Source organism: Strongylocentrotus purpuratus, unplaced genomic scaffold (assembly GCF_000002235.5).
Source record: "Strongylocentrotus purpuratus isolate Spur 01 unplaced genomic scaffold, Spur_5.0 spur5_scaffold_19, whole genome shotgun sequence".
Taxonomy (NCBI): Eukaryota; Metazoa; Echinodermata; class Echinoidea; order Camarodonta; family Strongylocentrotidae; genus Strongylocentrotus; species Strongylocentrotus purpuratus.
The window spans coordinates 28,084,863-28,102,251 of record NW_022145604.1 but is presented as its reverse complement, the minus strand read 5'-3'; the positions used below and the strand labels follow the sequence as shown (position 1 = coordinate 28,102,251).

General features: G+C 36.6%; 2 protein-coding genes across 4 annotated transcripts in view; both read right to left on the bottom strand.

Moving 5' to 3' along the window:
- The window catches only part of LOC105443222, a 52,883-nt gene extending 45,276 nt beyond the window's left edge, over positions 1-7,607 (bottom strand). For all 3 annotated transcript variants that reach the window (XM_030990782.1, XM_030990783.1, XM_030990784.1), the window contains exons 1-8: positions 7,538-7,607; positions 7,004-7,214; positions 5,672-5,868; positions 4,082-4,255; positions 3,424-3,660; positions 2,494-2,664; positions 1,998-2,204; positions 789-955 (exon numbers count right to left, since the gene is read on the bottom strand). In XM_030990782.1, the coding sequence (XP_030846642.1) occupies positions 789-955; positions 1,998-2,204; positions 2,494-2,664; positions 3,424-3,660; positions 4,082-4,255; positions 5,672-5,868; positions 7,004-7,214; positions 7,538-7,592 (1,419 nt within the window). In that variant the 5' untranslated portion in view covers positions 7,593-7,607. The remainder of the gene's footprint in view (positions 1-788; positions 956-1,997; positions 2,205-2,493; positions 2,665-3,423; positions 3,661-4,081; positions 4,256-5,671; positions 5,869-7,003; positions 7,215-7,537) is intronic.
- LOC582103 (sushi, von Willebrand factor type A, EGF and pentraxin domain-containing protein 1) overlaps positions 7,593-17,389 on the bottom strand; it is a gene marked incomplete at its 3' end in the record, with an annotated part of 83,258 nt that continues 73,461 nt past the window's right edge. Inside the window, exons 32-40 of the mRNA XM_030989882.1 lie at positions 16,097-16,798; positions 15,709-15,939; positions 15,018-15,171; positions 13,789-13,944; positions 13,315-13,594; positions 9,155-9,442; positions 8,589-8,733; positions 8,001-8,121; positions 7,593-7,671 (exon numbers count right to left, since the gene is read on the bottom strand). Coding sequence (XP_030845742.1) covers positions 7,593-7,671; positions 8,001-8,121; positions 8,589-8,733; positions 9,155-9,442; positions 13,315-13,594; positions 13,789-13,944; positions 15,018-15,171; positions 15,709-15,939; positions 16,097-16,798 — 2,156 coding nt within the window. The remainder of the gene's footprint in view (positions 7,672-8,000; positions 8,122-8,588; positions 8,734-9,154; positions 9,443-13,314; positions 13,595-13,788; positions 13,945-15,017; positions 15,172-15,708; positions 15,940-16,096; positions 16,799-17,389) is intronic.

The window sequence follows — 17,389 nt, the reverse complement described above, 5'->3', positions numbered from 1 at the left end:
TCACATACATTGCGAGACAAATGAATGTCACAAGCGATATTATTTGTGATATCCTTATATGTTTAACAATATATGTATTGAGGTGTCTTGGCGTAGTAGTTCATTACATTGACTTTCAACTTAGAGTTTGAGTGTTCGAATCCCAAGGTATTAATCTGCAGTTGCATTCATGTGTAACAGCTATCATGAATGATGGCGGTCTCTACATGTTAGCAGTTGAGCGGCAACCAAGCTTAATGTAACAGTTGCAGGGGCAACTGGACAATGTTTGCAGCATCTTCACATGACAATAACGCTATGGGTTCAACTGAGACCCGAAAACATGCTGTCAATATGCCAATTATAAAAAAAAGAAAAAATTAACAAACTATGCAGGCAAAAATGTATTTATTTATAGGAAAACTAACAGGTCTGATAGCTCTGCGCGTGTGTCACTGTGCTTATCCATTGTTAATTTCACACGCAATCATTGTGGTCTTGCATTGCACATGCTAGTAGAACTATACCTTGGCTCTTTCCTATAAAGAGTTGATATTAATCGCAATTATGTACATAAGAAATGGGAGACTGCAAACTTGCGATTGATTGGAGAACTTGCGATTGATTTGGATCAATCGCAACCCTTTATAAGACGGGGCCCTGGTCAATATTTTTTGCAATATTATCCAGCAGTAGCGAATGCTATGCCTGTAGTTTTAACCAATCGGAAGCCTAGAATCTTCATATGAGGTATATAATATAATTTATACAAAATATGATTGATGAACTTTAGTCGATGTCATACCAACCTGTATATTTGAGAGAGCACAATCATTGCAGCCACTGCCTTCAACATTGTTCATGATGTTAGAGCTGACTAGTTCTTTAAGGCTTTCTTCATCTGCTACCGAAGCACATGTTGCGCCTGGGTAAGCAAAGTTGACTTGCACCTCTAACGAATCCGGAGACATCGTTTCTAGGAATTACATAGAAAGATAATAGTACGATTACCAAGCATTGGCCCATGGAAATATGAAAGTTTTGCTCCTGTTTTTTGTATGAATGATCGTGCAAAAAGCTGACATTTAGCACAACAGGTAAATGAACCTGGTACAATTCCATCATAATAATAATATTTAGCTTTTATATAGCTCTTATCACAAATGTTGTGGTATTGTGGTTCTTTTACTGGAGTCTCAATCCAAGGGTCGAGGGTTCGAATCCCAGCCCGACAGAGATGCCAACCCTATAGGATGGCTGTCAGTAACATTTACCATATTTGTCCATAACAAATGGGGGTCTTTCCGAAACGCAAGACACCGCAGCATAATTTTCGCGCAAAACGTACACAAACACCCAGTCACTCTTACTGCATTTCGAACCTACCATTTTTAAGTCCAAAATAAAGATATGCATAAAAACGTTTTTTTTAAATCTGTTTCCAGTCAAAGGATCTCCTCCTCGGGTACTCGCTTTTTTGAGTGAATCCATGATAATATTCAGGAAGAAAACACCTCGTTCAAGCGTCGAATGGCAAATTCGAATCCACAGTCAAATGGCAGAACTCGATTCCTACACACGCACATGCACACTCTAGTACCACAGACACACCAGCCCAGGCCACTAGGCCCGGCGTTCATGAACAACAACACACTGTATACCGCACTTACAATGCGCCCGCTGAATCACCGAAGTCTTCGCTACTATACTTTGAATGGGTATTGCGGGCGCCGTGCGCACGATCATCTACCACCATGCTCCCCCAAAAACGCACGACCGTAACGGTTGGCATCTCTGGCCCGACACTAATGTCATTTGGCAAGACATTAATCAACATTTGCCACTGTACACCCGGGTATACATTATTATTATTATCAGTATTATTATCAGTATCATTATTACGATATAATTTCAACAAAAAAGGACATGATGTGCTGCTGCAGGACTCAAGCAATGAACCATGTGATCCACAGATGAGGTATCCACTAGATGACGACACCTCAAACATGTTAACTTACCCCTGCAAGGAGGCAAACTTGCTCTACGATTGTTATCACTTTCATGATCCCATTTGTAATCTGACTCCAGGCCGCAGGAATACTCTGCCAGTGTAGGTTGAACGAAGCCAAGATCAGTTGAGTTACAACTAACTGTGCACTTCTTGGTTTCACCTTCACTCCAACAGTTAAGTGTGGCATTCTCAGGACTCTGCAGATGAAGACAACCTTTAAAATGCAAGAGACAAAACAATTGCAACCCCTGTCAATCAAGAGGTCTATTTTTTGACAATTTACAGGTGAGTTAATCTACTTTTACAGTACACATGTAAACTAATCATCATTACAATACATCGTCATCATCATCATCATAGTTTAGCATCTATTTTTCTCACGGTACATGTAAATATATATATTTTTTAAATATCTGAGTGTGAGGTTAGAGTCAATCTGGAAATAAGGAAAAAAACAAAGACAGAGAGACGGGTGGAAGTTACAATTTGGGGTTGGTAGGTACCTGGACATTCCTGGATATTACATGGTTCTTGTTTTGTATTTTCTCCATGACAAGGCTGTCCATAATCATTAGGTGGTGGGTTGGTACATTCCCTTAAAGTATTTCGAGTTCCACCTTCACACGATGCACTGCATGGACTCCACGGCAACCAATCACTCCAACTACCATTAACTGAAGAAAGAGAATTTTCAACATTTCACTAATTATGATATGAATCATCAAAGCAATCGAAATGTAATTTAGAGGACCTTGTATATAAACATACTACTATATAGAAATCTTATCAAGTTACATGTGGAGATTTTGTTTTCAATCAAATTACGCCTAAAGTTAAGAAAAGCTGAATATCTGTATTTGCATCGATAATTTGATAGTGTAATAATCTTGTAACTTATAATTGTTCATTATGTTATAGGTATATTTCTCCTGGATGGATGGACATTCCCAACAAATTCCTGCATCCCTTAATCTTTTACGTAACATTCATGACATAATTATTTCAAAAAAATTTAATCTCCCTTTGCTAATCTAAGCATATGTATTGATACGTGTGGAGAAATAAAACTAAATTCATACAAATTCATACATCAATTTGCAGATGAAAAATATAGAAATATGGCATATATCTTAATAATGAGTGCTGCATATCATTCTTTTTAATAAAAGAAAAATTAAGCCTCCAAAAGTCAAGGCTGTACAGTTAACATCTAAATTTAATATTCATACCCCTTGTAAATTTCATGTTTTTGTGTTTTTCGTAACTCAAGAATGAAAGGTATTTTGGTTGAATTAGGGCATTTGATTAATACTTGTAGATGTAAGCTTTGATATTCTTAAGAAACCTAAATTGGGGATAATCATTTTGTAAGGGTATGAATAATTTAGCTGTTAACTGTATTTTGTAAATAGGGAATAGCTGAATCAACTTACTAATTTCAAGCTCACAAAACTCTCCTAAAAATCTTTCAGGGCATGAACAGAGAATTGTCCTATTCATAGTTTTACAAGATCCTCCATTCTCGCAGCTCGCATTATTGCACATGTCGATAAACTTTTCACAGTTTATTCCTTCATTATCTTCAAGACACACGCATATGTAGGAGCGGAGTTTGTCAATGCAAGTAGCTCCATTTTGGCAGGGGGTCAGGCTCTGACATTCATCAGTATCTACAACAAATCAGGGAAAAACTCAATAATAAACAGAAGTTTAAATCTCTCTTCCAAACTCTTCATGTTACTTTTTTGTCATGCATTAGCAAGTCAATAAAGATTTTTTTTTTACTTACCAGTACTAATTAATTTACTACATAAAGAATTTAAATTTGAATATTTCACCACATCTCTTTCTGAAAATTATCTTGAACATGCTTGTAACAAGTGCACTATGTGAATTCCAACTTAGCCTGTGTTCCTCATGTCAGCAAATTAAAAAAGTTACAGATAAACTTGAGAGCTGATTATAGGGCGATGTATTTGTACAAATCCACTTTCCTGGAGAAAAGTTTTCCTTTACAATCCTATGTAATCAAATACAAACTTTTAAACAATGACAAAATATTATGTACTTGGTTGAAAATGCTATCCTTACCATCACACATTGAGGGAGTCAGGGAGGTTGTAGGAAAAGCCTGGTGGGAGTCAAAGTCTGTCCATGAAATAATGTTCCCATAAAGCTGTGGCAAACACTCTGATGTGACTCTAGACAACACGTCATCTGAAACATATCCACTCCAAACGTTGATGCCAGTCATGTAAATAGAATCTACAAACAAATGAAATCAAATCATGTCCTTGTTCTTTGTGATTAAAGTAAAAAATCATTAGATATAATTCTTAAGCACAAAACGAGCAACTGAACAAAGAGTGGAAAGCAATGGTAATTATAGAGCTTCTGTGCTTCATATTCAGTTTCAGTTTAGTTTTTATGTTCATTTTTCATTTCCAACAGAACAGTAATTATGTCTTGCAAATCAAATGGTCTAAACATAGCACACAAAATGAAAGATCTTACAGTCGAAATTATAGAATGGGTAGAAATGAAACGAAATACTTTTAATACTGTATAGATATTTTTACTGGATGATTTTTAATTTCTTATTCCTTTAACCTTTAAAAAAAAATTGTAATATAATTTTTATAATTTGTTTCATTTTTTAATTGTTGTGATTTGTTCTTTTTTTCTCTTTTTCTTTTTTTATAATTCTTAGAATTCTTTCATGCATCCGGTAAAAAATTTCATGTGTCCGGTAAAATGATTTCACGTGTCTGCTAATTTTTGTTTGTTTGTTTTTTGTTTAATTAAAGTCCATTCTATAATACAGATGATACGCGGTTTGATTTTGTGGGTCAGTGGAATTGTGTGCAACCAGTAACTTTGGGCAGGTCTAAAACACACTCATCTATGCCTCGTGTGTTTAACCATAGCTAAAGTTTACCTTGTGCACACAATATTTACCAACCCACTCATAGCTGCACATCAGCTGTGTATAATGAACGATGTGTTTTTCTTTTATCAAGTATAGATTCTTCTAAAGAATTTGATGGATCTTCGACTGCAAGCAGTCGAAAATGATGCCTCTGCCATAGAGCGATTTTACTAACCAAAACAGAAGCAATTTAAAAAATTCAAGTTTGATTGTCATCTATTAACGGGTTCTCAGAATATCGTGATTACAAGCTATTTTTCTAATACAGGTATGACACTTTGATCTTTGACCTCATGAACCTAAAAATGATAGTAATCCATTCGTCAGTTCTAATGATAATGGGTTCACAAGCTATTTTTGCATACCTAATGAGCTCCATGTTCACTTTGATGTATATGTATTGTAATTTGTAGGTTTATTTGCTCTTTTTTGTTATGTTTAATATGTAATTGTTTATCAGTCTATTTTGTCTGTTATAGCGCTTAGAGACTTCGGTGGTAAGCGCTTTATAAGTAACGTTTTTATTATTATTGTGACCTTTGACCTTGTGACCCCAAAATCTAATCAGTTCATTGGCTCCGCAAGACATAATGACCCAAGTTTGGTGGAAATCCATCAATTGGATCTTGAGATAACGCAATCACAAGCTATTTTTGCATACATAATGAGCCCTGTGACACTTTGACCCCAAATTCTAATCAGTTCATTGGCTCTGCAAGAGACACACATGTAGTTTGGTTGACTTATCATACCGTTTCGGTCAAATTTATCAGCTCCAACTTCAAGTTGCAAGTTTCCTGAGAGATTGTATTGAGATGCATCACTATTGTCACTCATAATTTCAGAGCCATCCAGGAGAACAGACCATCTTCCAATGTTAATGAATAGGATCAATACATGATGCCAGCGACCATCACAAATGGTAGGCCCAGTAGATGAATGAATCCGACTGGAAAAAAAAGAAAATTAAGGAATTCAATTATGATCAGAATGAAAGATCCAATGCCTATATTGTAATTACAATTTTTCTTAATTCCTGATTTACCTACCACCGAAATTGTTTTACATGTCTATGAATGCAACTGAATCGTAAACATTTATATGTATTATTTAAAATGACTTTAACCACTTGACTGCGTACCACGTACATGTCCTTTTTTACAACTATGTGTACAGTTATGTAAGCTGTATAGCAGTGTGTACTGAGCGGGAAAAAAATCAAGATGGCGGCCCGCCGTTTACTGCAGAGTTCTTACATAATGGATGATACATTGGATGACAAAAGTAATTTCAGTGATTGTTTGGATATTTCAGAAGGCGAAGAGGAAGACTTTATGGATCTACCGGGTAGGTGATTTCGATAATGAAAATGAAAGATCTGGTGATGAAAGTAATGATGTAATCCCATTAATGGATGTTGGTGGGAGTCCAAGCAGGCATTCATCCTCCCCCATCCCTCCTGGAAAATGGAGGTCTCCTCGATATCTTCCTACTACCGGAGATAGTGGGGATGGAAACAACCTATATATATATTTATAGCTCCATTCAATTATGACTTCCATAAAACAAAAATTATAATGAAAAAATAAGTAATAAATTAAGGTAAAAAACAAATATGTAAGCAATATATACATGAATATCATATTTCCCAAAAAAAAACCTGTAGCACAGGGGGTATGTTGAGCCAATAGTAGTCAAGTGGTTTAATTAGGTAGTCTATGTAATCATTAGGTGTATGGTATAAATGTATTGCAAATATAGAATGAACATTGACTCAATTAGTTATATATGTATTAGCTATCGAAATTTAGGAAGGCAAAACTCATGTTCAGCTAGGGAAAATGAATCTATTATTTGTATTGGTATTACATGTATATACAATACATAAAATTTCATTATTTGTAATTATTTGAAATAGTGTGCATAGATAAGGGTCAAATTCTTATGCCAATGCTTTTCATACATGGGTCCATGTATGATATAACAAAATAAATAAGTGCTTGGTGATCAATGAAAATTCTTACTTCATAATTCTCAACCATATTCTGGGTAATGTTAAATCAAAGCGCAACAGATTCACTCACCCAGCTTCTTTGAAAAAAAGACTGCAAGGATTGTAAATGCCGAACTGAAGATTACCCATCTTAAAGTCAACGAGCTGCTTGTCAGATGATGTCACATCTGCCTTCACCCAGAGAGAAACAGTTATATTCTGCAATTCGGTGCTCACATCAGCAGAAAACACAATGGAAGATATCTCAGGAACCAGTTTGAGATCATAATTATCAGGAATAACTGGGGAATAAAGGTAGCACAAGGTATACGTGTCACAATTACAGGGAAAGGGCTTTCATTGTCTTTATACAATGGTGTGCAGGTTAAGGAAAACGTTTATTCATTATTCACGGTCCATACATAATTTACTATTATAAACAAAAAAGTTGTTGTTTAAGAATGTCACTGCATTAAGTTTGAGTCAGAGCTAATATATATATATATATGTATGTATATATATATACTGATATATGTATACCAATTTGATACCCATGAACATCAACATACAGTAATCCTGTAGAGACGAAAGGGAAAAATATGGTAAGATACTAGAAACTTAGTACCTGTTTCACATTCATCCCCTGTAAAGCCAGGATGACAAGTACAGATAAACTGCATGAAGCCGTCTGTGCAGGTGCCGTTATTCTTGCATGGGCTGGAAACACATGATCTTATAAGCTCTTCACAGTTCGTACCACTGAAATATATAATAAACAAACATTATAACAACTAATTGGAAGAACTGACAAAACACACAGTACGCAATGCTAAATATTAAGTTCTTTTTTATATGTTATGTATAACCTTGCATTTGACGGACCTAAGCACTTCATGAGAAGCAATAATTATTACCATTATTCATTATCTCGTTAGATTTAATAAACATCTCTTCTTCTCTAGTTCAGCTGTATATTGTCACATCGCTATTTACGTGTAGTATTCTCCTACATTACAGGCATTCCAGCATTTATTCAAAACCAGAATAATCTTATACAATACTCTTATTGCTATATCTACAGTTCTTACCGATAACCTTCTGCGCATTGGCAATCAAACCTATCAGTTTCTTCTATGCATGTACCAAAGTTGACACAAGGGTTAGAGGAGCATTCAAGGATGTCAACTTCACAGAAGTTTCCAGTGAATCCTTCAAAGAATTAAACACAAAATATTAACCCTTTCAAATGAAATCATAAAATATGAAAAATACGTATTCATCAAATTTGTGTGTCGCCACAAATAGAATTTTGATATGCTTTACTGCCTGTTTAAAAATTACAATTTATATATATATTTAGGTACAAGAAGACGCCCCCTGGTCGAAAGAGATGTGAATGTGGAGGCAATATTTGTTACTCATTTTATCAAATGGTGTTCAATTCTAATAACAAAATTGTCATAAGAATTCATGTGCCTTTAGTCATGTATATCATGAAAAACTCTGTAAAAACAAACTGATGTATTAGTGCAGGAAAAACTTGAAGGCTTTGATCAAAGTGTGCTTCTAGTGAAATAGTTTCCGATTTTGATTATGTAATGCATCATTTGCTTTCGAGAACTAGTGGCATTGGTAGAGGGTGGGCACAGAGATCTGAACAGCGATTTCTTACTAACCACTTGAACAGGCACATGTATATCTTGATCTTCCATCTATACAAGTCGCTCCATGCTGGCAAGGCTCAGAAAGACAGTCATCAATTTCCTGATCACATAAGTCTCCAGTTACACCCAGTGGACATATGCAGCGGTAGCTATCCCACTATATTAAAGTTGAAAGAAATTTACACAATATGAAACCTATGCACCGACCTTAATGTCAAACAAATCAGTTGTATGTGTTTGATGCAATCAAAATACTATTACAAAAATATATTTTAAAAATTGAACATAATTTGTGATTCTATGAATTATTCGCTTCCAACAGACTGATCAGTAGGCCTATACTATGAGAGCATGCAAAACACTTTAAGACTCTAAGTCATTGCATTTTGGCAAAGATACTCCCTTCAAAATACTATGTTGCTTGATCTCAGCACCCGCAGATTGAACAAAATCACATCTAAGATCTCAGGGAACTATCGTTCTCAAATTACGTCCTGATTAGAAGGCGGCATGTTGAAGTTTACATTGGAATTTCAGGTATGGAACACCATTCCTTCTGAAGACGTTTAAGATTATACCTGGTCTTCACATGTCGAGCTGCTAGCACAACGATGATTGACACAGTCATCAATGTCGACTTCGCAGGAAGGTCCTGTAAAACCAGACAGGCATTCACAGGAGAAACTAGCTTGATTAACAGTGCACACACCACCATTGTAGCAGGGGTTGTTATCACATGGTGTTGACTTCAGCTGGCACCGTGACCCGTATGTTCCTCCAGTACAAAGACAGCTGTAACTATTGATGCCGTCTATACAGGATGCCCCGTTTTCACAGGCGTGGTTCATGCAGTCAGCAATGTTTATCTTTTAAACAGTGAGATATTGATACACAGTATAAGGTACAACATAAGTACATGTACACTGTACATTCGCATGTTGAGGAGAATTATCACTGATTGCTATTTGATTCTTCACAGATGGCTAAAAGTGTGACCTTCTAAGGCGCCTTGGATTAATTCTCATGTGCGAGAAGCTGCAGCTTTTTAACCTGAGAGCGCATGCATCAAAGCCGTATTGAGTTAATCCCGGATGCACGATTTGCCCACGAGAAGACGCATTGTGTGTGTCCAAACACTGTGACGTCCTTTTCAAGCCAGAAAATTTTCAACCCATTGAAAGATTCGTCATACTTGTTTAGCTCCCTCTGCGGCTAAACTAAGTTATTTAGCTTAGCTTGGGTTCATGTCTAATTAGCACTGTACTCTGTATGTTTGGAACGGATTATTATGCACTATAAAAACACTGTTTAAAAGGGTTGTTTAAAAGTAATAAGACCTGTTTAAAAAATTCAACAAGCTGTTGTATTGTAATGAACTGTTAGCATTTTAAACAATTACGTTTTATCTGTGTATATATAACCAAATTAATTTTTAAAAAGTAGATTTTTTTCGGGGAGGTAACTTGGAGGTGTCAATCTAGACACACGGGTTATGGGCGCCCCATTCAAATTTAATTCTCCAGCAATTAATGGAAATAAAGACTAGTGGTTTTTTTTTCTCTCTCGCCGGTATAAACAATTGCGTGCTGGCCATAAAGCCAATGTGTTGATTCATGAATTCTTGTTTGGAGACTATACTATTCCATTGTCATTTAACTCATAGAGGCAAAACACATTTTACGGAAGGTTTTAAATGTTATTTTTTTCTTTGAACTTGGTATAAAGCCCTCTCCAAGGAAAATTTTTCCTCTTGCTCCTGTTCATCTCTTTTCCTCCCTCTCTTCTCTTTCTCTCTCTTTTCTTCCCACTCTCTCTTTTGTTTCTTCACTGGCCACCCATTTTGGGTGCAGTCTGCCTCTATATCCGCATTCTGCATTGGGAGCAGCGTAATCCGTGCTCGCCCTAAAGAAATCTCATGACGGCAATCACCCTAGTACCTCATAATCCGCCCTTCTATTGTTTGAGTTTATAACCATGACAACTAACTCTACCTTTGGCCAAGTTTATTGTTCCTCTTACGTAACATAGATGTAGGTAGGCCTCAGACATAACTCTTTTCGTATAATCATTCTATATACCGGTAGTTCTAAAATCTTTTAAATGTCGTTTTTGTTTGTATATACTTTGTTAATTTACTTACAAACTATTAATTGTCAAAATTTGCCAATACTACCAATCTATTACGTTTTCCCTATCATCTTCCGCTCTAGAATCCTATTATTTATTTATTTTTATTTGTTGGGTCCTTTTCACATTTTTCTTGTCTCTCTCTCTCTTCAAGATTTATTCTGTTTTTGTAAGGGTATTTATGCTGTTAATTTTTGTATAAATAAAAGAGAAATCGTTATTCTATCTCTAATAACGTTGTCCACCTTCTTCTATAGATAACCCTTTTGTGCTTTGGTATAATGTCCGATGTATATTACTTCTGTCAATAACATACAATGAACGTATAATTTTATTTTGATGCAACAGAGATTTTTATTTTTATTTAGGAGTACGTCGAATCGTGATCTCATTAAAAGGGTTGTTTAAAAATAATACGACCTGTTTAAAAATGCAATCAGTTGTTTACAATATTATCTGAACAACCAGCCAATTATAATGAAGCGTCTAACTTTCTCTCACTCTCTCTCTCTCTCTCTCTTTCTCTATCTCTCTCTCTCTCTCATCTCTCTCTGTTTCTTTCTCTCTGTCTCTCATCTCTCTCTCTTTCTCTCTCTCTCTCTCTCTGTCTGTCTCTCTCTCTTTGTCTATATCTGCCAATGTCGTTTCCATCTACATCTTTCATATTGTTTTCTATTCCGCCATTTGCTTGCAATATAATATAATGAAAATACACATTCAATTCATTCTGTCCGTATCATGGACATAATTATAATCTATTTTAAGCAAAGCGTGACCAAGGAATGTAATATATAATTACATATCTTAAAAACAAATATTATTTATATATTATTCATAATATACACGCATTTTATGTGAGTGCATATACGTAAATTAGAATTTAAAACAAAATTGTTCATATTATTCGGCAATAATGGTCATAAACTGACTGACTTGCCTAAATAAAACAACAACAACAACGACAGTCCATTCACCGGCATGCATGCGTGAGAAGATGGAGCTGGTGGATTATTCCAATGATAGAAAACAATAGCCGGATTATCTAAACTACGGTCTGCCCATTTTCATTCGCTTTGTTATGATCTGCAGTGAAAAAGCAGGAAGTCTATTCATGTTTTTGATTTTCGAACCCATCAGTTGCAGTGTTTTGTTTGCAACCACTAACTACTAGCTTCTGGTGTTTATATTTCATCAAGAGATTAAGAAATATAACGTAAACATTCGGAAGAAGCTAAAATGAACGGAGAGAAGAATATAACAGTACAATAATAATTATCAGAAGTAAACTTTTGAATGAAATTCTCTGTTGCATCAAACTGATATGACAAAAAAATGTTCATTATGCTATATTGATGGTGTTAATATACGTCGGAAATTATACTTAAGCGAAAATATATAAACAAACAGAACAGAAAGAAAAAAAGAGCCCAGGGGGGGGGGGGTGATTAGAGAGACAAATATCACAATGATGAATACAGTACAGACTTCGTCCAACTTTCTGTCTCTCCAACCCCTCTCACTCATATTGTTTATTTCTGAACTCTAAATATGAAAGCCATCTTCCTTCGCTTGCTTTTATGTCAACCTCAACTGGCAATATGATTTTGTGTGTCTTGTTTCCCTGTTTAATACTTTTTCCCCATCTAATTACCATTCTTTCGCTCAAAATCTATCACAATCACTAACATAATGGCGCATAAAATGTTAACGCAACGTATTACCATAGCATGAAAGGCGAGTTTGATAGAGAGGGGAGAGGGGAAAAGGGGGGGGGGGGGGGGGGGGGACTCGGGAGGGTGTCTATTCAATAAACTACTGTTTAATGCGCGAAGTTGGGCAAAGGCAACGTTAGATGTCCAAGATAAAATCATTAGGAGCCAGAGCGAATAACCCTGAGTTCCCATAGGAAATATATTTATTCAGATGGTCATATCTCAGCCAATACTTCACATATTCAATTGTTATAAATATTTGGACATTATTTTTGTTGCTCTTTCGGAAAATTAAGAAAAACTGAGAAATTCAAAACATAGATTATTGATGACGTCACACTTCACCACTTATTTTTAATTTGTTTATTACCTGTGTAACTGGGTCAGATTCTTTTCATTTCATATACCTGGGGGGGGGGGGGTCTGAGCATAAAACGTGTAAGACCCAGCCACCCGCTTCCGCGGCCCCTGCATAGTTTGAGAGTTACATGGCAGACTATAGAGGGCGGTCAACTGGTATCGGTTGAAAGCACTACGAGTAGGTCACGTTCTGTTCTTAAGTCGTTGAAACGTATGCACCAATAAGCGGGATTTTCGCATCCGGCTTTTGAATAGAGGGGTGCGGACGATTGTGGCTTTCACGCAAACTAGGCCACGTTGCATAAAGCCGCGTGTTTACTGCCACTCGAATTAATCCAAGGCGCCTAAGAAATCAATCTGCCATTGTTGAAGCTTGATATGGGGACATGTTAAAATGCATTCACAGAGACATACAGACATAAATTATACATTACACGTATGAACTTATGAATGATGTGTTATTTGCCTCAATTAATCCACTTTAATTGAAGACTCTGTAATCTTGATTTAGATAGAATCAATGATAATTGGATACTTACTTCACACAGGTTACCGGTGAAGCCTAGTTGACACTGGCAGGTGAATGTCCCCCATTGGTTGATACACCTTCCATCATTCTGACAAGGAGATGGTGACATCTCACATTCGTTGATCTCAGACTCACATTTTAATCCAGTGAAACCATCCTTGCACCCACATGTGTAACCACCGATTACATTCTCACAACGTACATAATTTCCACTTGTGCATGGTCTTAGACGACAGAAGTTTATTTGGCTGCTGCATGTTGTTCCCCGAAATCCTGGAGCACACAAGCAACTACAGTGTAGAAAGGAATGAACGATTTATAAAACTATTAGATCAAATAAAAAATGCTTATTAGAACAAAGGCATCCGCAGCCTGATGATTATAGAAAAGGGGGCCGCTCCCAACAATTTATATGGAAGAGGTTAAATTTATTGAACATGTTCTAAACTAAGCTATGCTAATAAGCCCTTGCTGTTTAGATTACCTAAATTTTGTGATTAGGCTTTCACATGATCCCCCGTTCTGACATGGGTTGGCATCACAAAACATGTCTTCACTGCATGTATGGCCTGTGTATCCTGCTTCACAGCCACAGGAGAAAGAGTTGATTCCATCAATGCATGTTCCATGTTCACAAGGTCTATTTAAGAAGAGAAAGAATATGCAAGAGAATCAAATAAATGTAACAAAGTAACAAAGCAGCATGAAGAAGATGATTGATTATTGCTGCATGTAACAAAAAAGTTATTAAAAATCAACTTTATTGATTGAGAGGAAACATGGGGATTATTTCATTTGTATCATAAGTGCATATATCTGATTATGCTAACAATCATATATATATATATATATACAATTATTGTACTCTTGCCTGACTGCACATGAGTTTATTTAACATTGTCTTGTACAAAATGTATATATATATTCTAAAGCCCCCCCCCCCCCCCCCCCAAGGCTAGATAGGGTTAAAGAGAAGGTTGAGTTCTGGGGAGAGGTAACAAATAATTTGTGAACGTTATCATTGTTATTATGATAGTGTGGAGGATGTCAAGCATGACCAGAACTCAACTTTATCTTAAACAAGAACACATTTGTGCCCTTACACAGATAAAAGTTACGTGAAAAGCAATCACATGTATGTAGGATTATGTGAGAGTGTTCAGTTATTAGATTATAAGGCTGCGACGAGTAGTCAAATATTAGAGTACTGGCACTGTTGACAACTACTCAATCGGGCGCCAATTTTTTTTTTGCGCGTCACCGGCACTTGCCACTATCCAGGCCAACGCTTACCCGTGCCCTACGGGGAGAGCACGGGCATGGTGGTACCATGGGTAAAAATGTTTCCCAGCTCAATCACTGTCAACTCACCACTCAGAAGCTGAGACAAATGTCCCGATTTCTGTGTGGACTAGGAGGAAAAGCCGTCCGTCATCTTTGGTTTTAAAAACAGCATTGTTTAATATTGTTATAATTATTATATCAGAGCATTCAACTGCAAATCGAAGTAAAATTGCGGGAGTTTTCGAAGACGGACTTGGGATACTTCTCTACCGTAGTATGTATGATGCTGGCTTTTTTTTTTTTTAATTTAGAAAAAAAACATGGCGTCCGAGTATTCGCCTGTAAGCATGGGAGTGTACTTGAGTACCTCATTACACTGTTATGCACAGCCTTAGTAGATTGCTTTCTGGAATACTTGGGTTAGCTTACTCGCTTGCACATTCATCCTGATTGCCTTCACAGTGTATTCCTTCAAACCCTGCAGTACAGTCACACCGATAAAACTGTAGATCTTTCACACAGGAACCTCCATTTAGACAGGGTGAAGAAGCACATGGGTTGATCTCATGCTCGCATAACAACCCTGTTGTTTAGAAAGCGGGAACAAGAGATGACATGATTATCAAAATCCTACAATATGGTACTTATTTGAAAGTATCCCAATGAGCTAAAAATATATTGTGTGACACTCGATGATATGCTACATGTGCACACTAGAGGTAGAGCATAGACCTTAAAAATGGCGTAAAGAACACAAATCCATCATTATTGTTATGTAATATTTTCTTCTTATTATTGATATTAAAATTTATGCAAAATATATGCAAAAATACACATTTAAAATTGATAATAAAGTAAGTAAAGTTCTTGGAGATAAATACAAAATATGCAAGTTTTTTTTTATTACAAAAGAAGAAATATATGTATTTATGAAATTCTTATATATTTCTTTGTTTTTTTACCCTAATTTTTTTTTTGCTGCTGTTTTAGAGTGTTATTTGAACCAAAAATCAGTTAGTATAGATGATCATTAAAACTTAAATCTCCTCTAGTCAGCTTTGTCCATTAGATTAACATTATTTTCTACCTCTCTGATAATCTCAATACCAATTATAATCACCTTGATATGCTGGTGGGCACTGGCATTGAAATGTAAGAGAGTCTCCGCTACATGTAGCTCCATTGAGACAAGGGTCTTGGGCATCACAGACAGTCAACACCTCTTCACATCTCTCTCCAGTGTAACCTACATCGCACAGGCAAGTGAAGGAAAGGGGTTCTTCTATGCAGGTTGAGTTCAGTCCACATGGAATGTCATCACACCATCTTATCTCCTCAGCACAGGTTTCCCCTTTAAAAAAAATACATGTACACACATGTTGACATTAATGATAGTATCCCACAGCAAATCTACCAGGAATTTGGTTTTGTTTTCATCTTTTAACTCAAAGTAAACTAAGTTTCAGCAAGTGTTGAAATGAACTCAACTGAAAGGCTAGTTTACTTACCTGTGAATCCATCAGGACAGTGGCAGATGTAAGTTGCAGTTTGATCCTCACAAGTAGCTCCATTCCTACAAGGATCTGGCTGACAGAAGTTGACCTCTGTCTCACAGGTCTGTCCAATGTATCCCTCGGTACAGGTGCAATCGAAGGCCAAGGTGGTATCATCACCAGATGTACATGTGCCTCCATTTCTGCAGGGAGAGTCACTGCATGCTGTCCTGACTTCATCACAGAACTGTCCGGCATAGGCCTCAGGACACGCACAGACCGCTCTTTTTCCAAGATCTTTGCAAGTGCCACCATTTTGACAGTTCCAATCAGCACACAAGTCAATGTCATTGTCGCATATAAAACCGTTGTATCCCGTTGTACATGAGCAAGTGAAACTGTTGATGCCATCAGTGCAATTACCATCGTTTAAGCAAGGACTGCTCCTACAATCATCAATGTTACTAGAACATTTCACTCCTATATATCCCTCTCCACATTGACAGGTGTATCCACCTAATGACAGTTCAGAGACTAAGCAGGTTGCACCATTCAAACATGCATTATCATCACAATGATCTATGTCCTCTGAGCAAGTTTTTCCACCAAAGCCAAAGAGACAAGAGCACTCAAAATCGCCAATGCTATTCGTACAGGTTGCATTGTTCATGCATGGTGATAGATCACAATAGTCGATTTGTTCCTCACACAGGGAGCCTGTCAACATTGGGGGGAAAAATTGAGTTTTAGCTGTGGTTGACATAGAGTACTGAACGCAGGGAATGCACAAAAAGATTAAGGTATGGGAATGCACAAAAAGATTAATGTATAAATTGTTATATTCCACATACTAAGAATCTTGCTCTATGATTGGTCAAAAGTAAATCATGTGATGAAAGATAGTTCGCCTATCATTGATGGGAGAAGCAAAAAGTTCATTGCACTGTGTAGATATTAGTACTATCTACACTATCTTTCACTGAAGATAGAAGTACTATCTACACAGTGCAACGCACTATAATTTTGTATGTTGCGTATTGCTCTCCTCTTTAAGCGCTCTTAGTGTTAGTACGCGCACTTTAGTCACGCGCAAATTATGGTCGCACCACCATACTGCATACACTGTACATTTCATACACCGTTTGCTAGCTGTTAATTGATGACTTGTTGCTCTAAAATGACGGAAGAAGTGAAATGTTTCCGATGTGGAATATAAAGCAAATAATCGCCTTTTGGCGATGGCAAACTATCACTTCCTCTGCGATCTGAATATATACGCTATCTTTCCTCAGCTTTGCTTCAGAAAGA